General features: G+C 43.1%; 2 protein-coding genes across 2 annotated transcripts in view; one reads left to right on the forward strand and one right to left on the reverse strand.

Moving 5' to 3' along the window:
- HDAC11 (histone deacetylase 11) overlaps window positions 1-22,228 on the reverse strand; it is a 656,323-nt gene that overhangs the window by 99,085 nt on the left and 535,010 nt on the right. The gene's annotated exons all lie outside the window — the stretch shown is intronic.
- Window positions 1-22,228, forward strand: part of NUP210 (nucleoporin 210) — a 66,157-nt gene that overhangs the window by 43,620 nt on the left and 309 nt on the right. Inside the window, exons 21-39 of the mRNA XM_061357813.1 lie at window positions 1,067-1,195; window positions 1,880-2,007; window positions 2,984-3,119; window positions 3,467-3,529; window positions 4,153-4,332; window positions 5,574-5,654; window positions 6,522-6,653; window positions 6,847-7,005; window positions 7,486-7,577; window positions 9,009-9,183; window positions 12,862-13,037; window positions 14,786-15,003; window positions 15,506-15,642; window positions 16,370-16,493; window positions 17,402-17,548; window positions 19,366-19,616; window positions 20,182-20,401; window positions 20,973-21,068; window positions 21,214-21,297. Of these exons, the coding sequence (XP_061213797.1) occupies window positions 1,067-1,195; window positions 1,880-2,007; window positions 2,984-3,119; window positions 3,467-3,529; window positions 4,153-4,332; window positions 5,574-5,654; window positions 6,522-6,653; window positions 6,847-7,005; window positions 7,486-7,577; window positions 9,009-9,183; window positions 12,862-13,037; window positions 14,786-15,003; window positions 15,506-15,642; window positions 16,370-16,493; window positions 17,402-17,548; window positions 19,366-19,616; window positions 20,182-20,401; window positions 20,973-21,068; window positions 21,214-21,297 (2,728 nt within the window). The remainder of the gene's footprint in view (window positions 1-1,066; window positions 1,196-1,879; window positions 2,008-2,983; window positions 3,120-3,466; window positions 3,530-4,152; window positions 4,333-5,573; window positions 5,655-6,521; window positions 6,654-6,846; window positions 7,006-7,485; window positions 7,578-9,008; window positions 9,184-12,861; window positions 13,038-14,785; window positions 15,004-15,505; window positions 15,643-16,369; window positions 16,494-17,401; window positions 17,549-19,365; window positions 19,617-20,181; window positions 20,402-20,972; window positions 21,069-21,213; window positions 21,298-22,228) is intronic.

Here is a 22,228-nt window from a genome sequence, read left to right on the forward strand (position 1 = left end):
GGAACTGCTGCTGTTCTGGAAGCTGACATTTATTGAAACTTTATATTCTTTTCTATTTTGAGGCGAAAGTTAGAGTGTGCCCTCAAAGCACAAAATGTCAACTCTTCCCACTGCTCTTGCTGCTAAGTGCTGCCAAGTAATGCTGTGAATTATACTGCATTCCTTTCAACCAGGGGCCTGCCTGTCCGTCACCCCTTGTTTCAGAGTTCACCCTCATCTCTTGGTGAGAGAACAGAACGGGGCACTGAACATCCGCGCTGTCCCTGGCCAAAGGGAAGGGACTTGTCAAAGGAAGCAGAATAGTCGGGATTGTCCCTGAGGTGTGGGGCAAGGTCAGGCAAATAGCAAGAGAACTGCAGAGAGACTGTGAGCAAGGTGTGGATGCATGGCCTGGAGCAAGGGTATGGAGATGGCTGTGGGGTTGGTGCTGAGTTCTGAGGGGCTGTGTTTGTGAGCAGAGGTCTTCTCGCTGTTTGAGTCTCGTATTCGAAGAAGTGGAACGTGTCCATTCTTTGTGTAAAAAATCCATAAAATAATGACAGTCATATCAAGGAAATACCTGATTTGCAATTATCCTCTTACTTGGGAAGTTCTAACACCACATTTGGTGATAGACTCAAAGCAGTAACTGTAAAGTGTGAATCATGTGGGAAGCAATCCCAGTGCTTTGGAAGCCATAGTCTCTGTCCTGGGTTGTTGTTTTTAATTCTTTATTGAGGATTTTTTTCACTCCACTAAGAAAAGTTTCATTGCTCTGAATGGTTTGTTGTGGTTTTCTGCCCTTCTGGTGGCAGAAGGATAATAACAGGATGCTGGGCTGCTGGTGCTAGGTTAAGATCTGTTAGTTCAGTTGCTGCCCAGCGGCCATTCGCACTAGCTCAGTAGCATGATACTTTCTACATACATTTAGCAGCTTTACTGCTGGTGGAAAGTTTATCTGTGTCTAAGGCTGGGAGACTTCTGCATCCAGCTGCGTCTGCCCTGAAAACGTGTACATCTTCTCCTATGAATGACAGACAAGTGAAAATGAGAAGTGCTGTAATAGGATTTTCTTTTGGCATTGCAGGTGCATCCCCTGCTGCCAGGATCGGTGACTGTGATGATTCACGACTTGTGTTTGGCTTTCCCTGCACCAGCCAAAGCTGAAATTTATGTCTCTGATATCCAGGAACTGTATGTCCGAGTTGTTGACAAGGTAAACAGCTTTGAAACCAGCCATATTGCCTGATCCAGACTGCCCCGATTCCTTGTGCTGATCATGAATGTAAAGAGGCATGTACAAGATGACACAATGTAGTGGATGGGACCACTGCTGCACCAGTGTGACCTCAGAGAAGTAGATTAAACTCCCCATGTTTCTGTATCCCCCTCCCAAATTTCTTCCTTGAGCTGTAAGTCTGTCAGTATATGCTGTCTCTTCATGTTTGGTGTGGCAGCAGTCTAAGTTATGCATTTACACAAGCAGTGTTAATTCATAGTTTATCTGAACATGCTCACCTACATCTCCTATTGTTTTAAGTCCATGAGAGAATCTTTTTAGGAGCAGGCTTTGCCCCAGGGTCATTCTCCGTATGTCATGGTTTAAAACTTACCAAGCCCACCTCACTCACTGGCCAGCTTGGGCAGGTCTCGCACAGATCAAGTGTTGATGTTTGTGGGTGTTTTAATGATGCCCTTGCCAGCTGCAAGCCCTGAATTCATGTCCGTTGAGGGTAACCACAGCTGGCAGTGATCACTCTTTAAAACGAGTGCTAATCTAACCTTGGGGCTTGAGCTCTAATACCCTGCTAACAGTGTAATACAAAATAAAATGAAAATGTTGGTGCTGATAAATCAGAACAGTTTAAATGAGAACTGACTGGATGTGGCTGTGTTTCAGGTGGAGATTGGGAAAACGGTTAAAGCTTTTGTCAGAGTTCTGGATGACTCTAAGAAACCTTTCCTGGCAAAGTACTTTGCTGTGATGGATCTAAAGCTAAGGGCAGCATCTCAGATTGTTTCACTCGTGTAAGTTAATGGATTTTTTTTTATTTATTAATCTGCAAATATACTGATAGGCAGAATAAGCAACAAAAGAATAAAGGGTATTGCCCCAGAGGCGTGGTAGTAATCAGTGACTGAGTTCCTGTTTATGTTAGTTTTGTAAAGTTTTAATTACCTTTTAAATGGTAAAAGATGGTTGGTTGTCAGGAAAATTGCCTAAGCTAATAGTCTAAGTCTTGTGGACTGCTGAATGAGACTGTACTCAAGATGCTGTAATATTTCGTGGAGCCTTATGCATCTTGGAAGCAGTGACTTGGCAAATAATGTCAGGTGAAAAACTCTGAAGACATATCTGATGTTATCAGACTCATTCTGCCTGTTACTTAACCCCTTAGGAACAGGCAGGCTACACCATCCTGTTACCTCCAGCCCCCTTATTTTCCAAGCTCTAAACACAATGATTAAAATGAAAAAAACTTTCTAAACTGTGGATTTTAGTGTTAAGGGAATTGGTAAAACTCATTCTGTGTTCTGTGGGGAAGAGTGTGTGTGTGTTTGCAACCACCATGCAGTACAGCTTTGCTGCATCTACCACACTCCATTACATAGTGTCAAGGTATGTAATCAAGGCTTGTGGCACTGTTGTCCACGCTGCTGAAATTGTTAGTGGCAGAGGTTTGATCTGTACTGATGCTCTGGTTTCATTTTTAGATAAAACAAAGGCTATAAAGAGCCATTTTGTGATACTACATGTAGAAATATAGGCCAGGTTGGACACAGGGGCCTGGAGCAACCTGCTCTAGTGGAAGGTGTCCCTGCCCATGGCAGGGGGTTGGAGCTGGATAAGCTTTAAAGTCCTTTCCAACCCAAACCAGTCCGGGACTCTGTGATTCTATGAAATGTGAAATTTTGCTTAGGACAATCACTTAGTGATAAAACTGCTATGCACTGAGTCCTTTGAGTTTGTTTCTCGTGTAATTTATGGTGTTTCTTGCTGCAGCCCGCTCAGCGAAGCTCTTGATGACCACACTGCTGCTTTTCTTGTCCATGGGATGGCCGTTGGTCAGACTAGTCTTATGGCAACTGTTGCTGACAAGAGAGGACAAAGGATCAATTCTGCTCCACAGCAGATCGAAGTAAATAATTTCAGATAAAATAAGCAAAAATCTATGTTATGATGGAATAGGAACAGTAAAACATTGTTAATTTATAGAACAGGAACAATAAATCATTGTTAGTTTATAGAATAGTTATTAATTTACCAGAAAAAAATAGGTTATTCTGTCCACGAGTTACCCAGCTGATGGTCTGCTTCACATTTAGTAGCTTTTGTAACTGCACATGATGAGTTAAGTTTCTGCATGCTCAATCTACTGTAATTAAGCAAATGAAGACCCAGTTTTGCACTTGTATGTGGTGGTTTGTGACATAATTCACCTGACTGATACAGTGTGCACACAAGTGTCCTTAACTCTGTTTCTAGGTCTTTCCCCCTTTTAGGCTGCTACCAAGGAAGGTGACTGTGATCACTGGGGCCATAATTCAGGTAAGGCATCTTTCCTATTTTTTTTTCTGTTGTCATTTCTATTTTAAAATCAATGTATATGACTTATTTTTTGGGAGTAGATACTCAGCTGGCAATTCAGCTGTGTGTTCACAGCTCCTAACAAGAAAAGCTTCATTCTTGAGCACCTTCCATTTTGCTGTATTGCTGGATCAAAGGGTTTATGTTTATTTTGTCAAGGGAGTTTCAGCTTTTCCAATGTTAATACCAGCACAGGGGTAATGAATCTGTCTCATCCATGAAATTAAGCACAGCGGGTTAGTTCTGCAAAGTGAAACACAGAGCAGAGCTGTACTGTGTGTGGTGAAGAGAAAGGTGAATTGTTCTGAAACTGTCTGGACTGGATGTAGCATCAGGCTGTTGCGTTCTATGGAGCACATAGTCCACTTTTGTGCTTAGCTCATGCATTTCCCTGCCTGACATCATGAAAGGACCAGTGTGCAGAAGACACAACCCCTGAGATAGATACCCTGGGAAGATGCAGACAGCCTTTGCTTGCTGAAGACATCATGGTGCTGTGCTGGGAAGGGACGTACCCTGTAACATTAACCAGAAGAAATGTCTGATGGGTTAATTTTAGTTGTTCTGTGTGCTGTTCATTATAGATCACTTCAGAAGGAGGCCCTCACCCTCAGTCCAACATCATTTTCTCCTTCAGCAATGATAAGATTGCATCAGTGAACAGCACGGGATTTGTCAGAGGAGTGGCGGTCGGGAATGGGACGGTGACAGGAGTGGTGCAAGCTGTTGATGCAGAGACAGGAAAGCTTGTTGTGGTATCTCAGGTAATGTTTTATGATAGGGTTTGGGGCTAAAAGGCACTCTCTAATTCATGGGTTTAGCTCAAAAGGGGTGAGTAGTCCCTGGCTAGTAATGCTACCTTGTGTACTTCACTGTTTTCCTTAAGGAGATGAAATCGGTGTTTCTTACTCCCTGGCCTGTGAACTTCAGCATGTGCTGACACAGATGATATAGATATAGCTAAATCTTGCTGTACCTTAAAATAAAGTTCTGATGATCACCTAGGGGCCTTTGAGTGGTCTGATAGATGTAGAATTGATCAGTAAATCTAGAAATGCCCATGTAAAGAAGCCTTTCTAAAACAGAAGATTGTCCTTGCCTGTATCACATTACAGTTTAGCAGCATCTTATGCCAGCCAAAGTCAGAAGGTGACTGTTGCTTAAGAAACACATTGTCTCTTAAGGTATAGGCAGGCTATATAGAAAGCTATGGTCCTGTGCTGTGGTCTGAATCCATCTGTGAAGCTCAAGCAATGAATACCTGATACTCTGTCAGAATCTGTCCTACAAGCTGAGCAGGAGGGGGCTGCTGAGCAGGCCTGGACAGGAGGAAGCACATGGCCCTGAGACTTGGGGCATGAGAGTCATGAGACTCAGGACAACAGAACTTGGGCCAGCTCTTCTGGCTCTTCATCTGAGGTCAAGGCAGGACAGCTGCTGCACACCACAAAGCTCTGCTGCTTGAAAGCTGTCACCACGGGCCAAAAGGAGACAAAGTGATTTAAAAAACATATATAAATAGAGTTGTGCCTTGTAATGTGGGGCAGCAGCCTGCCCTGGTGCAGAGGCAGGAAGCAGAATGAACTTGAAAGCTGAATCTATTGCCCAGTGAGATCCAGGTCTGACCTTTTCCTTCTCAGTGTACAGGATGGGAACAAGTCTATCAGGAATGTCAGGATTTGTGAGCAGGAGACATCAGAGTATTGCACATACCATCCTTTATTCTTCAGTGTCCTACCTGCTGCTTACATTTCACATTTCCTTCTAATTCTGTCAATGTCTTCCTTTACCTTCAGGGTTTATTACTGATTTTTCAACGCCTATCAAGAGTTAATGCTTTTGTAGCTTTTTACAGTCCTGTCCATCTGTATTGCCCATGATAAGTTACGCACAACTGACATAGCAATAGTGATGGTATAATGTCAAAACAGTGGATAGATCCTGAAAGTGAAATGTAGTTCACAATTGATGAGTGCTTACAGTGTCTTCCCTTCCTCCCTTTTAGGACAAAGTGGAAGTTGAAGTAGTACAGCTCACAGGTGTTAGAATTCATGCACCAATAACACGAATGAAAACTGCAACACAGGTTAGTCCATTTGTGAGTATAGCTTGTATTGCCTTGAAATCTTGACCTGCAGGCTGTGCCCATTCCCACCAGATCATCTGATAATAGCACTCCAGCTCTGAGGGGTACTCCTGCTGCTGCAGGAATGAATGTGCTGTCAATGGAGAAGCTCCAGAGCTGAACATACTACAACAGAAATCAGGACAAGTTTACCTTGCACACCAGAGTGATTTTCAGATATTCAGGCCTGCTGAAGCAGCATCATTTAACCTGGGGAAGGGTTCTCTCCATTCTGTTTGCAGTGGAGACTTTCTTCGTTTGTATGTTAAAAATCTACTGTATGTCTGCTATATCCAGAGCAACAGATACTGTTCAAATTATCTTCTATTTTATAAGAGCCCCGTTCCTCATTCCAAAATGGCTGTTGATTCTAACTCATTGGTCCCAGGTCAATGGATTGCAAGATCCCTGGTTTGTGTTTCTGTGTTATGGTGTCTTCATTTGGAGAGTGGGAAGGGGAAGTTGATGTCTGGAGCAGTTAATTAGGGAGGTCATCTAGACAAAGATTTAGAAAACTGAAGAGTTTGACTGACCTAAGATGAAGTGATTTGATGCTACAAACGGACAAATGAATTACTGCACTTGTCTTTCCTGATGGAAAACTGGTGCTTGCTTTATGTAGAGCACGTAGCAAGTGAGGGTGCATCAAAGTTGGTGATTGAATCTTCTGCATGATTCTTGTAACATACAACAGCCAGCATACAGCTGTTTGCTTTGTAGGAAATACCATCTCATGAGCAGTGGATTTGAAGTTGAATTATGTTTGCTGTGTGCAGGTTTGGTTAGCTTCCTGGAGTTGACCAAGAATGTTGGTTTCTGTATTTCTAGATGCCAGTTTATGTAATGGGCACCACCAGTAGTCAGACTCCTTTTTCATTCGGCAATGCAGTGCCAGGATTAACCTTCTACTGGTCTGTCACCAAGAGGGATGTTCTGGATATCAAGACAAGACACAGTGAGGTAAATCGTGTGTGTGTTTGTATGTGCATGTGTGTGTATCCTGGGAAAACGAAACTGCCCTGTGGTGGGAATTGAGAAAATAATGTTGGTTCCAGTAACTCAAAGAGTGCTTGTCAGCATTGGGTCTGGTCTTTCCTCTGCATCAGCATCAGCTCTTTTCCATGAGTAAAACTTTAATGTGTTTCTCTTCAAGGCTTCTTTTCAGCTTCCTGCAAAATACAACTTTGCAATGGATGTTTATGGCAGAGTAAAGGGAAAAACAGGCCTGAAAGTTGTTGTTAAGGTCCTTGATCCTGCAGCAAATCAGTTTTACAACATGGCAAGAGAACTCTCTGATGAAATCCAAATTCAGGTATGATGATGATGTTCCTCGTGGTTAATGGTTTCATTATTTTAGAGTTGAATTCGAGTCTGTATTTAAAGTCAGGAATTTGAAATGTAAAGGAGTAGTTCCAGCTTAGGTTTATCTTTGAGCCCTTACTCTTGTTTGTGTCACGTTCTGCTGTTTGGAAACCTCCAAGTTCCCCGAGCTGGTGAGGTTTGCATTCAACACAGGTGTGATGCCTGAATGAAACTGGGGAGTGAGTTTTTGTTGCTGACCACCTGAAATTGAAGTGTCTTGTGGACAAGCAGCATTAGAGCTGTGAAACAGCTTTGCTGCTGTTTCTCAAATACTGATGTTTAATTTTCTTTTTCACCATGTATTTTATACAAAGTAAAGCACAAAAGTGTGTTACAGTTCTGTGAGGGTTGGTTTGCTTTGAGGTGAAATAAATGGAAATAAATTACCTGCTGCACACAACAGTAGGTGAAAATGGCTTTTATTTTGCAGGTGTTTGAAAAGCTTCATCTAATCACTCCAGAAGCAGAAACAGAGCAGATCTTAATGTCACCAAATTCCTTTATTAAACTTCAGACAAACAGGTTAGTGATCAGTTTTCACACTCTGGTTTGTGATAACAGTTTATCAAAACTGTAAAGCAATTCTGTTTGACGTAAGCTTTTAAAAAGCATATCACAGTACATCTGTATCATACACGACTTCTCTGGTGATTAATAGTATCTTAGCTGTACTCAGTCTTTGTCAAGTCTTGTATTAGTTAGACTGTAGCTAGGAAATTAATTCAGTATTTGAACTTCTAGTTCCATACTTCAAAAGATGCAGAGTCAGTTGAAGCAGTAGCCTATTTCCACTGGAGTTTTTGTGGGTCATCAAGGCTTTATGGAATATTCTCTGTAGCCCTTGTACAGAGGCTATGACTAGATTTTGAGACTAAAATGTCCTTTTCAAGTGAGAAGTCATTTTTCATAGTCTGTTTTCAAAGACTGACATTTCAGACTCATTTCAGGCTTGACGGCTGGTTTTCCTAGCAAGAGAATGCGCAGGTATCGACAACAGGACATAGGGTGAGGGCCTGGAACTGGATGCGTCCCCTTTTTTAAGGGGAGGGAACTTTTAGTTTCACTGGAGCTCCAGTGACCATGGTCACTCAGCATCCTTTTTGAAACAGTTATATAGGAGCCTTGTCATCTGTAGTCACCTAATGGTGATTTCCTACCTCTTCTGAGCAGTTTTTCTGAGAGTCAGTCATTAAGTTGCCAGAGAGCAGTCTGTACATGTCTTTGTCCCATTATCGTCACTATCCAATGTTGGAGCCCTTATGTCTGAACTCAACTACTAAACCCAATTACACTGTTGCCAAGAAAAGGGCAACTAAAATCCAGTTTTAATGCTTTTTTCCTAGGATCGAGTATTTCTGTCTCAGCTGGAGGAGCCTGAGAGCAGGAGAAAATCTCATTCGCAGGTCTTTTAGAAGTGACACTCAGAAGCAGCTGATGTCTGGGGTGCCCCCTAATCAAAGTTTATGTTTGCTCACTTCATTAATATGCAGATGCATGGTGAGAGTTACTCCAGAAATTAACCTTGTCTACAAAAGCATTTCCAAGAAACTGATTGGATCCACTTCATTAAGCCCCTGGCTCTGTCTAATACCAGCGTTGGCTCTGGCAGACTGATCTCCCTCTAATATTGTTTACAGCAGATAGCACAGAAGCTGCATGTTGTGGCTTTAGCCATTATGAGCTGGAATCAAGTTTACATCAGTGAATGATGACATTGCAGGGCAGTGGATGGGAGCTAGACTACAATACACACCTAGGCCAGACAAGACTGCTTCGAAGTGAGCTTGAATCAGGACTTCAGCTTTTCTTTCCTAGACTCTAGAACACAGGCTGCTCAGCTTTTATTGCGGACATGTGGAAAAATCCACACATCAAATAGTCATCTTTCAGATTTGCTCAATAGATTGGTGTGAATTGGGTTTGCTCATTTAGCTGTTTTGTTTGTTTTTTAAGGGACCGAGTGGCTTCACTGAGTTACCGTGTCCTGGATGGACCAGAAAACGTTCCTGTTGTAAAAATCGATGAGACAGGTTTCCTTCACTCTGGCTCTTTGGTAGGATCGTCAACAATTGAAGTGATTTCACAGGAATCATTTGGGATCAACCAGACCATTGTAGCTACTGTTAAGGTAGTATTGCCTCTCTTGCTTTGCCATTCTCCATTAGAAGCATATCTTTGCTACTACAGCAGGAATGGTTAACAGCCCCTGCTGTTAACCATCTGCTTTAATTGCAGAAGTTCAAATAAAAAGAGATGTTCGTGTCATGAACATGTATTTCAGTGTGTGCAAAAGGTAAGTATCATCTGGAGTAATGAATATAAATGCAGCATCTGTTGGGAGGAACCTAAATGAGCCCTAGATTTTCAAGGTATCAGACAGGTAACTGTACAGTGCTCCAAAATGTCATTTTCTCTGCTGTTTCTCAGCAGTTCAGCTTTTACATACAAGGAGAATCTCAGCATTTTTTCAGATGCAGTGATGTAGCTTCTGTTGCCTGTGTTTGGTGAGCTGGCAAGGAGCATGTCCAAGGCTGCCCTGTGTGTCTGGGCCACACTAAAATGGGGATGCTTCAGGGAAGGATGAAGCTGTAGCAAAACTCAGCAGTTTTCTGGTTAATGAAACATATTCCTCAAAACTTTATCTGATGGCTGAGCACTGTTACGTTGAAGTCAGATGTATCTTACTGGTTGGGCTGTAAGGCACAAGTGAACACGTGTCCTTTGTTTCTGTTCAGAAGTCCTTGTGCCAAGAGCTGTCTCCATCCGGCAACCTGAGCCTTGAGATACGCACTGCTCCACCTCCTCTTATCCCTTTTTACTCTGTCAGCATCTTTCCTATGGCCCGACTAAAGGAGAAAGACATAAAATTGAGTAGTGACTTTAAATCAGTTTTAAGTTTAACTGTTTTAATCACTGTGAAGGGGCTTGGTTTTTTGCCATAGCATTCACCTGTAGTACAGTGTGTGTGTCTACCCTCCTGGCTGGACAATGAAAAAGAAATGGTGCTTTAGTTTCAGTAATGCCACTCCTGCGAGGTGGTGGCAGTGAATTTCTGCAGCTCTGCTCCAAATGACCTTGTTTCTGCCTTTCACTGCTGGATCCATTGAGTGAAAGACATCTGATGAGTTTGGGGTTGGGTCAGATGACATTTTGTCAGCACATAGTGGTACTGGAGTGAAATTCTCCCCTTGTGCATCCTTTCCATGCACAGGGTATTGCAGAACTGTGCTGTCAGTGCACTCTGATGTTAAACTTGTGAGCTCTTTGTAGCAGGAATTATCTTAGTTAAGCATCTTGTACACCTGCTTTGTTTTCCTGTACTCGTTAGGACTGTAATACTTTTGTGGAAACCATATTTCTAACCTCAGGTACTGTTGGGAGGTGACACACTGCTGCTGCCTTCAGTTTACAGATGAAGAAGAACTGAGAGTTTGAGTGGATCTGATTCATCAGATCATGTAGAAAAACTTGTGACAGAGCAGGGGCTGAACTTGGATCTGTTGGATCATTTAAAGACAGAGCCCTCTCCTTCACACCATCCTTCCTTTCCTAAGTTCTTGTTTTGTTTGTTTACAGCCATACACAGTTAAGAGCCAAAGTGCTGCAGCAGCATCATTTAACACCAAGACCTTCAGCTTTGCTCAAAACCAGACTGTCTTACATAAGCCAAGGCGGAGGGTAGGAGGAAGGAGTGACAGTGTGCTTAGTGTGGCAGCAAGCTAAGCGCTAGTCTGCACCAGCTGTATCCAACTCCGGGGTTTTAAATGAAAAGACATTAAAACCTGAGATGCTCAAACAGTAACCAACTGGTTTAATCAGTACAAAATTGGGCTGTTGTCCCATGCGGGACAAGTTCCTGAGTTGTTAAATAAAGCAAGCTTTACAGTCTGTCAGGGAAATGAGGTTTTTGTTGGCTTGTAACCTCAGCTGCTGGTGCAGATGCTGCTGTGCACTGATACTGTAACTGATCAAGTCAGCCTGTGGAGTAGACAGTTGGATACACTGATACTATAAGCCCCTTCATTTACTTATTTATTTAATTTAGATTCACCAAAGATGCTATTTGCTTGAGGCCAAATTTGTTCTTCCCTTTTTAGATTTTGACATGTATGTTTTCAGATTGCAGAGTTTTACATTTTAGCTGAGACTCTTAGGTCAGAAATGAGAGATTTAAAGGGATGTTCCTGCAAGATAGGCTTAAGGGCTGCTTTAAAAATAGTTTTCTGTATACATTTGTGGGGTTTTGCTTTATATATTCTTCCATTATTTATTTTCCAGCAGCTGTAACAGAAAATACAGATACAGTTGGTTTTGTTGGGTAATTTTAGTGTTTAACTTAGGTAAGTTAATAGAGAATAGTAGTAATATGTTGTTCAAAAAACAAAACCAAATAACGGTTGTGAAGTCTTTGTCTTCAGATAGACTTCCCTCACTGGAGTGTTACTGCAGAAACATGGCGTGTGCACATCTGGATAACCTACCAGGCTTTTCCAAAGGATCTGGAGCACTTCCTAACTTCTGCCTTGGTTAAGGAGAGGCACTGAGACAACCAGATGCACCCTGCTGACCAGTTGGGTTTTGTCAGGTCATAGAATCATGAATCAGACTGGTTTGTGTTGGAAGGGACTTTTAAGATCATCCAGTTCCAACCCCCTGCCACAGGAAGGGACACCTTCCTCTAGAGCAGGTTGCTCCAAGCCCCGTCCAGCCTGGACTTGTTGCTGCCCTGCCTGACTGCTTTTGTCTGTCACACTTCACCTCTGTCCGCCAGAATTGGGGGCTGATGGCCTGGCCACAGCAGCAATCGGGTGGGTCAGGAATCCACCCCAGCACAGCTTGAGGGAAGACCACTGGTGTTGTTCTTTCCCACTCCTGGAAGTCCTGGGGTCACCGTGTGACAGTTCAAGAAGCAGCAGTTTGTAGTGTCTGTGGTTTTGCTTGGTAGGGATCCCTTGGGAACAGGTTTGCAGCCATTGCTCATGTTCCCTCTGCTCGGCAAACCTTTGCTGTTAGGAACTGCATGTTTCACCTGGGCGTTCTCTCCTGGTGCAAGGGCACTGGGGAAACAGTGGCCATTTCATCCCCTTGCTCTCACACACATCCCAGTTTACTCCTGTTCTAGGAACTGGGGAATGAATCACACATTTTAGTTCAAGAATTACAGGGAGAGAAGTCTAGGGGCCACTTGTGGTCCTATGTATCCAGGGAGTCTTTAAGAGTTCTAATTTATAGGATGGTAATGTGGTCTCTGAAGTCTGCAGTGTGTGTTTGTACATCATTACTGCTTGCTTCAGTTCCCAGTGCTATTGGAGAAGAATACTAATATCTGATGGGAGGGTGGAAAGGAGACCTTTCCCAGTGGTGCTCAGTGACAGGGTGAGAGGGAACACACAAAAACTGAAACACATGAAATTCTATCTGAACATAGGACAGCATTTTTTTGACTGTGATGGCTGTTGAACACTCCACCAACTGCCCAGAGAGAGGGTGGAGGCTCCATCCTGGGAGATGCTTATGACCTGCCTGCACGTGATCCTGTGTGCAGGTAACCCAGCTTGAGCAGGACGGGCTGGACTAGGCCATCTCCAGAGCCACCTTTCAGCCTCAGCTCTTCTGTGATTCTGTGACATACATGTGCTGATGACAAAAGCTCCATGTCTTAGAGCTACCAGATGGCTCAGCATATAGCAAATGGTTCATAGAAGCAGCTTTGGATATTTGCGTAAGAAGAGCCCTTATAGATGACTTTATAGAGGCATCAAAAGAAGTGTTATTAATGTGCTTTTCACTGCTGATGTTTTTACAGGTCTGCCCCATCTCATACCTACGAATTTCCATGAGTCCTGTTCTGCACACACAGAACAAAGAGGCATTGCTGGCTCTCCCCCTGGGTGTGACGCTGACCTTCACAGTCCATTTTCATGAGAACTCTGGAGATACTTTCCATTCACATAACTCGGTGCTCAAATTTGCAACAAACAGGTAGGTGTCTGTCATGGGTGTTCATTACAGAGAACGAAAAAGGCCAAACACTTATAGCCCAGCCACAGCAAGGAGCAAGCATTGTTCCAAAGATATCAAGTGAAGATATAGCTTAGACTGGGATTAGCAAAGGAAGGGTTTCATCTCTGTGGTCTTCAGAGACACTGTAGCAGAAAGAAGAGTTCCAGTTAGCAGTGGATGTTCTCTGGTAAGCGGGAAATTGCCCAGATAAGCATGATCTCCCACGGGATGTGCTGAGGGACAATCTTCTGTAAGTGACTCTGAATCATCAGATGGCATCCATATAAACAACTGATCTTATCAGCATTTCCCTTCTCTCTCCTCCCTGTGCTTTGTTACCCTGCTTCACTCCTGTAAGATGGTGAAGGTTCTGGATCAGCCTTCTGTGGTCATTAGTAATCCATCACTAATTCCATCACTACCAATGGAATGTAGCTTGTTTTCTGCAGAGCACCTTGCAGTTAGAACATAGCGATCGTGATTAAAAGCGGGGGACTAAAAAGGGGTTGAATGAAAGATTTTCTCTGCTCCCACCCAAATGATCTGCAGACATTTCTATAGCATGCAGAGGTCCCTGATTGCTGCCCTAGTTTCCAATAGGCATAACAGAGCTGCTTCAGCACAGGGCTAGCCATGAGCCCTCGAGAGATGTGCTGCTGTTTGACCTCAGGTGCTGCTCTGTGATCCAGCTTTGGTCTGTCAGACCTGCACCCCTCTGTGGTGCTGCTGATGCCAGGCTCTGCACTGGGTGCGCTTCCCAGTGCTCCGTGTGGCAGTGTGTTTGGGAATGCCAGAACTGGCAGTCGCATGCGGTTTAGCTTTGTTAACTATGGCTGGAGAGGTGCACATTGGTTTCAAATTTCTTCTCCACACCCTGAGAAAAGGGAAAGATCACCTCATGCTAAAGCTCTGCAGTTCTCCACATTAGGAAGTAGTTCTCATACATAATTTTGACCTCAGTATTTCCTCAGCATAATCATAGAATCATAGAATAATTAGGGTTGGAAAGGACCTTAAGGTCATGGAAAGGACCTTAAGATCATCCAGTTCCAACCCCCCTGCCTTGGGCAGGGACACCTCACACTAAACCATGTCACCCAAGGCTCCATCCAACCTGGCCTTGAACACTGCCGCAGATGGAGCATTCACAGCTTCCTTGGGCAACCCATTCCACTGCCTCACCACCCTCGCGTTAAAGAACTTCTTCCTTATATCTAACCTGAACTTCCCCGATTTTAGTTTGAACCCATCACCTTTTGTCCTATCACTACACTCCCTGATGCATCCTAAATGATCCTGTTTTCCCAAGTTAATTTGCAGTGAGTGCAGTGATGGTATTTTGGTACACGCTACATGATTAGAGCTTAAGCATCCCTGACTGCAGTACGGTTTGAGCAAGTGCCTAGAATGAATGAGAACTGGAATTTGCTAGGAGCACCTGAAATATTTTAATGTTTTCCTCAATTTATCAGACTTTAATGAAGATAACCAAGGCCAGGCTGGATGTGGTTCTGGGCAGCCTGAGCTAGGTGAAGATGTCCCTGCTTATTGCAGGGGACAGTGATGAGCTTTGAAGGTCCCTTCCAACCCCAACTATTCTGTGATTCTGAGATTGCTGGAAACAAGAAGTCAGCTACCTAAGGAGAGTTAAACACCCACTATTTGTTGTAGGGATAATAAAATTAGCAAACTTGCCTCGATGTAGAAGCATTGCTTTTCATTTGTAGAGACGACTTTGTCCAGTTTGGGAAAGGAGCCACAAACAACACCTTTGTAATCCGGACTGTAAATGTTGGCTTGACCTTGCTGAAAGTCTGGGATGCAGAACAGAGTGGAATTGCAGACTACATCCCGCTTCCTGTGCAACATGCCATTTTTCCCGAGCTCACGGATGTGGTGGTAGGCGACGTCCTCTGTTTGAGCACCTCCCTGCTGAACCAAGAAGGTAAGTGGTGCTGCACTGCTGTGGTTTTGCAGCTTTGTAATTTGACATCGGCGTGGCTTGTTCTCGTTCTCAGGAAAACAAAATGCATAATTTATGATGTTTGTTCAGAATCAAATGTCACTGTTCTTGTTAATGATAAAAATAGGCTTGATCAACTCCTCTAACTTTAATTGCACCATGCAATATGTTGCTTGTATTGAATTTGCGTGTATCAGACTCCAGACATTTCCGTGCAGTTTGCTTGAAAGGCTTGTTTTTATGGGAATCATGCAGAGTTAGGACTGTCTAATTTCACTTGCTGTGTTTGACTCAGGCAAAGTAACAGGCTTTGTCAGCATAACTGTGAGTCAGTCTGGTGCTGGGCTGCCAGCCTCCCACCACAGCAGACTCTAGAGCCTAGTTTCTGTGTACCCCTGCTGCTGTGTGGTGGGGACGCCCATGGGCTCATGAGTGTTGCAGTTATAGGTGACCTTTGCTGAACAGTATGTGTGTGTGTTGCCAGGCCCGCCGGGCACATGGAGCTCCTCACTAAGCAGCGTGCTTCAGGTCGACCCCAAGACTGGTGCAGCCATGGCGAGGGAGGCCGGTGTTGTCACCATCTACTACGAGATCCCTGGATCCCTGAAAACCTACAGAGAGGTGAGGCACTGCACACCCTGCAGCACTGCTGCGGTTGATTTCCTTCGGGGGACCCTCACCAAAAATGCATTCTGTGGTTTTGGTTTTTGTTAGTTATCAATATTTAGAAACCTCCTTTTGAAAGGGGAAATGCAAATGGAAGTATTTGGTATGTATCCAAACAACGTCATGGGTTTTTTCAGTCGATGTTAAGGAGGAAAGTCTAGCGTAATAGTTTCTATTCTTAGTCTGTGCTGGTCTGACGTTGTACACTTTGATTCCTTTGCTTGGCTAAGTTGTTTCAGATGCTAAGCAGTTTGTGAGCGTGGCTGTTTTTGTGAATGAAGTTTCACTGCAGGATGAGATGCCAGCAAGTGTTATGGAGTGTTACTGTGCGTCAGTGAGCAGAGCTGCTCAGTTATGTTACTTTGCTTACCTGTGGCACAGTCCTGCTGTTGACACAATTCAGGCTATCAGCTCCTATAAGCACTAGACGTGCTTTTGAAATTAAATTTGGACCTAGAGCTTTATGTGTCTTAACTTCTGGGGGCTGGATACAAGGGTTTTACTGTGTTTAACTGCCAGCAAAGGCAGGTTCTGCACATAGAGAAAGGTGACCTCTCGGAGTGTTCTCTTCTGTTCCCCATGCAGGGGCATGTGCCTTTCACAGCCAGCCTGATCTGATTTTGCCTTAATTCTTATTTGTTAATGTAGTTTTTGGTAGCAGTGTACTTCATCCTTTTTTCAGGTATTGATTAACGTACCTCAGAGGACTACAGCAATGCATGTAAGTGGAGTCAAAACAAGCTTACAGGGAGTTGCAGCCTCCAAAGTAATAATTTCAGTTGGAGAAAGAGATACAAACTTGAGAGGTATGATGGAAAAAGAAATCTGCAATCATTTGTATGTGGTTTTATGTTTGTGATGGGTGGTTTGGGATGTCTGGGGGGGGTTGTTTGGTTTTAAGGGTTTGTGAAACGTGTTGCAAGATCTCTGTGAACCTCGAGTGCCTTTCCAGAATCTCTAGTGGAATCTTAGGGCCATGTTACAGAACTGGGAGGCTGTTCTGGGGCACTATTAAGATTTCACCACGGATAAAATTGGTAGATAATAGAAGAGTTATTTTTGATCATATGAGAAGTTAGTAAGCAATCAGCTGGTAAGTTGCTGATAATTCCAGTTGCCTTCTTGAAGTTACTTTTTCTTCCTTAGCATGATTAATGTAGTGACCATCCTTAAATCTTCCACAGAAATTATCAGCAATTAGGATCAATGTGAGGATTAAGCATCATGTCATGTCCTGTATTTAATAAAATGTATTTTGTTTAATTGGAGTTCCTTTTAGTTTTAGCTAAACTTTGTACTTGTTCATATAGTATTTTATTGTGCCTTATGTAAACCATTAGCCTACCAAAATCCTATCTTGCCAGAAACTAGAAAATGAATCAAGATTCCCAGGTTCATGTAAGTTATTCAGCAGCCACGCCTGATCTGAAAATCCTCTCTAGTTCAGTGCTTCCTGTGAATAGATTATTCCGGTCAAAAAAATCCCACAACATCTAAAATTGCTGTTTCTTTGGGACCAGATCTGCAACAGGGCAGCTCTCTGTGATTTCCAGCTATTTTAACATCATCATAACCTTGTGAAACTGTTTCAGAAGGTGGCAGAATAACCTGGTATTTCAAGCCATGGTTTTGCTTTTAATGAATTAAAAATGAATTAGTTATGATTTTATTTTCTAAATAATTAATTAGAGATTAAATTATTTCCCCCCCTTAGGGGAGTGCTCGCCTGCTCAGATCGAAGCCATTTCTGCATTACAGCCGCAGTCCATTATCAGCTGCCATCTAGGTTTTAGCAACGGTGTGTTTGACTTCCCAGCACGTGATATTTTTCTAGCAGAACCTGGATTTGATGCAGTTTCAGGTGAGACAAGATTCCACGCTGCAGGCAGACACTTGGAATTCTGGTATGGTTTAGTCCAAACTTCTTTGACCCAGCAGATCTCTTCCTGAAGCCTCTGAGCGTTGCTGTGCGGGACCTCAGGCTGCAGTGAGGAGTTAACGTGTCAGCTCTATCTGACTAAACCATTGGCTTGTTTTCAGAGAAGGCTGGAAACCAGTGGAAGCCCATTTCACGTGTTTCTCAGGATTGTAGTAGTAAGCCAGGAAGAAACTCAGAAACATTGTGGTCTTGCGGGAGGGGGAAACGCTGCAAATTTAGATCCTAATTTTGCACATTGCTGCTCCTATATTTAGAGACAGTCCGATCACAGAAGCATGGAATGGTTAGGGTTGGGAAGGACCTTAAGGTGGCACGTTGAGGGTATTGCAGAATGCTGAACTGTACAAAAACTAGATTGCCTTGTGTCTAACAGTTTAGAAAGGGATAGCAGGCCCCGTATTTGTGAAACTATGGAAATAAATCACTTCCTTCTTGAGCTGGTACAAACGAGCACTCAGGTGACAGATATTCCAAAATTGGGTATCTGTAGCTGTAAACATCTTGTGGCTCTTTGAGGTGTGTTATTGCCATACATCAGTGCCTTTACCATTAGTACAGTGGAAGTTCAGGCTACGGATAAGAGAAGTAATCATGAGTTTTAATGTCTCTGTACCAGGGATCTTTAGTATTCACCAAATGGTGTTCTGCAGTCAACTATGCTTTCTGTTTGATACTGGCCTTTTAAAAGCCCTGCCACTGTCGTTACTGCAATGGAACTAACCTCAGTGATTTAAGTGAGGGGAATGGTGTAAATGTGAAAATCTGGTGGAAGAAATACATTTTGAACTCTTTGTATTCAAATAATACAGAGAATTTGTATAGGAATTCTTTGTATGTGTTCAAACTGTTCTGCACAACCCAAGTGCCGTAATGTCTTACGAAAGGCAAAATGCCTGTGTATCCCCAAAGCAACCTGAACTGGGACTTAAGAGGAGGGGCAATGGCCAGGTACTGTGGAAAAGTAAATAAAATTTGGAAGTCTAAGCCATGTGTTAGTATTTCATAACTATAACATGATTTAAAAAGAACCAAAACACCATGAAATTACATGAATTACCTGGTGAATTAGCCCCTGTACCACTGTGTAAAACACTGGTCTACCTTGCATACTAGTGGCTGCCTCTGTGCTGCACCTCGTGAGCTGCTTGTTACTTCTGCTTTATATGTTCATACTGGGATTTCTTTTATTCTCTTTATTGTTAATAATAGATAGATCCTGTAAGAAACAAGAACCATGGTGAATACCTAACCTTTAAAGAAGCTTTTTTAAATAATAACCCATGTGTCCACAGAAGGGGTGATGGTAACTGACTAAAATTTTAATAACATCAGGAGAAGAGAGTATGAAATAGGACGTGAAATTTTGTTTTCAGTAAAGCTTTTCTATCAACCTTAGCATAAATGTTCCATTCAGAGCGGAACTGAGTCGCAATGGCATATTAAAATAAAACGTGACTGGAAACTGCCATTTCCATGTTTTTATCAGGATGTTTAGTTTTGGTCAGAAAGTGCCCCAGTTGGTTTAGTGCTTGGGTTGATGCTTAGCCCAGCAGACACGCTGTCTCGTTTGCCTGTGTGTGCTCCTGATCTTGCTGTTTGCTGAATTTTGCTGCCTTGTTTAGCTCTTCTCTGATGATTTTTAGCTTTCTAAAGACATCTTTAGAGAAATCTCACCCTGCATGAAAGAAAAATCCATAAAGATGAGCAATTAACAGTCAAAAGTGCTTTTGTTTCTCTAGGACATTACACCTGTTCCATCACAATGCACAGGCTCACTGACAAGCAGCTGAAGCATCTCAGCATGAGTAGAACTGCTCTCAGAGTTACAGCTTCGATCCAAAGCAGCCACTTCTCTGGGGAGCAGATCAGTACTGAGGTGCCATTCAATCCCGGGTTTTATGCTGACCAAACGGAAATGCTTTTAAGCAATCATTACACCAGCTCTGATGTGAAAATATTTGGTGCCACTGAAGTTCTTGATACCCTGGAGGTGAGTGCATTGCTGGAAAGTATCACATCACAGTTGCAAGCATTTTGATCTGTTGCATGCAGCTTTCTAGCCAAAGACACTCTGTGCCACCTTTACCATGTCAAGATTGTTCCTGAGATGATTTGGAAATACTCATCTTGGAATGTGTTCCTCTTCAGTTTTCATTTTTGTTTTGGGGTAGTAGAAACGTGTCAGGCTTTCCTGTGTGCTACCTGGGATGTGTGGGGAAGCAGAAAGTCTGCCTAATCCCCAACATCTAGGGTAGGTTCTTGCCCACATGCTTGTTTGACTGCCCCTGGCTCACATAGCTCGGTAAGGGCTACTTTGATTTCTGCCTGTGTGGGGTTAGCCCGTGCCCACAGAAAGGGCAGTTAACAGGACAGCCATAACAATAAACAGGGGTTTAGTGCTGCAGGTGTCACTGTGAAGTTCCAACCAAGACTCCTGAGGCCGAGCTGCTCTGTGTTTCTGGGGAGTAACGGATTTCTGATGTGTGGCCTGGAAGATGGGCATGTGCTGGGCTTTCTCAAGCAGTCTACTTCAGGTTGGCTTTTTTCCTTGGCAGGTGAAATCTGGATCACCAAGAGTGAAGGCCTTTGAGAAGGAGAAATCCTACGGGCTGCCTAGTTATGTAGTTTACACTGTTAGTCTGTCTGACCCAAGAGTTTCAAGCCAGGGATCCTTATCAACCACTCTGACTGTCTCTAGTCCTGTGACTGACCAGTCTATCACCATCCCAGTGACAGTGATTTACTTGACTGACAGAACCAGTGCACCAGTGAGACGTAAGTTTATCTCTAAACCCTTAACTTCCATTAATGTTCATGAGGTTACAAAATTTGGCATGTGAAAACCTGACCTGGCAGCTAACATTCTGATGGACATGTAGGCTGCTCACTGAGACCAGAGGACTTGAATACAATTCCTTGTTATGACTGAAGCTGAACATATTTCCCTCTTGGGTCAGCCCAAAATAATTCTGTTCAAGCTGGTGCCAGTATCCAGTGCTGAAGTGTCTGAAAGCATTTTTGGTTTTTGGTCTGCTTCTGTTTATGCTCAAGCATGCCTTGTTAATTTGAACACCAATCATCACTTTGGGGGTGGGAAAGTGAAGAACATACTTAAGACATTGTATATCAATGCCTTCAACTGTTATTAGCAAATTTTTTAAAGACAGCATTGGAAATAGTCACTAGAATTGAAGTTGTATTACCTGATTTGATTACACTTATTTGCTGTAAATAAAACCCTTTTTTTGTCTATCTCAGTTTGAGTTAAGAGCTCTCAGCTCTCTTAAAGCAGATTGAAGAAACATTCTTTTAACTCAGTATTGTCTCCTCTTAATCAATTCTGCAGATGGAGCCAGCCTATTCCAGCACTTTCTTGATTCTTACCAAGTAATGTTCTTCACGCTTTTTGCACTAGTAGCAGGGACAGCTGTTATGGTTATAGGTAAGAAAAGCTAAAGATTGCCAGGTATTTTTTCTATAACTTACAGTGCATTAGCTGTAAGATACAAAACGATAATTGCCATGAGAAATGATTTTGTTGGTTTGGTTTTTTGTTTGATTTTGGGCTTTTTTACCATGTCTTCCAGTCTATCATGCAGTTTTCTCACCGAAAGAAGAGCACAGTTATCCAGCATTTACCCCAGGGACCACTCCTCAACACACCTATAATAGTAAGCAGCTGTTACCCAGTTCTGACTGAATGAATTGATTACTCTGGCTGTTGTGTTGGGATTGAACACAGGGAAGTATGACTGTGAGAGGCTCTGTACTGAATTATATTACAAGCAGCACTGTGCCAGTTCTGATGAAATTTGTTGCTTCTGCTCCACTCCCCAACCTCCCCTTTACCCACTGCTAATTCTTGTGAAACACTCAGCCAACTTCAGCCATCCTGGAAATAGGGAATGGGTTGAAAGTGTAAGAATTCCTGCAGTCACTGGATGGGTAGAGGAGAGATATCCACAGTTCTGCTCCTACTGAACTGTGGCACGCTCTGCATCACTGGTGCTGTCAGCGTGCTGGAAGGTACTGTGAACTGGGGCTGCTGTAAGAGACTGGGAAGGGCAAGGGCAGGGGGCGAAGGACACAGGGCTATGGAGGAGTTGGTTGTGCTGCTCGGGGAACAGTTTGTTCTTTCACTACTTCTGATCTTGCAGTCATGTTTTAGCTGTGGTTTTGGAATCATGTTTATTCCCTATTTTACCTGTGTGCAGCATTGCAGAATCAAACTCTTTCAGAAATATGCAAAAAACACCCATTCACTTGACAGGCCTGTGATAGACAATGGCCATTAAAACAAAATCCACACTATTACAGCTGCATCCAAGTTGTGGTGAGCTGCAGTCCTGCTTACAAATACATGTACCTGATACTCCAGATAAAATAAGGCAAATTCAGGGTTATTTGGCAAGGTGAAATGTGTTGTGCCCCCCTCAGACGTAATTAATTCTTGAATTAAAATCCTTACTAGGAAGTACTACAAAATTGTGATACATAGAAGATGTCTTCTTAACAGGCCATCAGGTAAAGGGGTTATTTCACTTTGAGCAGATCATTAGAGTCACTTGCCAGGTGTTTCAGCAGATGATAACAGCAGTTATT

This window comes from Neopsephotus bourkii, unplaced genomic scaffold (genome assembly GCF_033783945.1).
Source record: "Neopsephotus bourkii isolate Nb327-2 ecotype Australia unplaced genomic scaffold, CSIRO-AGI_Nbou_v1 NB_923, whole genome shotgun sequence".
NCBI lineage: Eukaryota > Metazoa > Chordata > Aves > Psittaciformes > Psittacidae > Neopsephotus > Neopsephotus bourkii.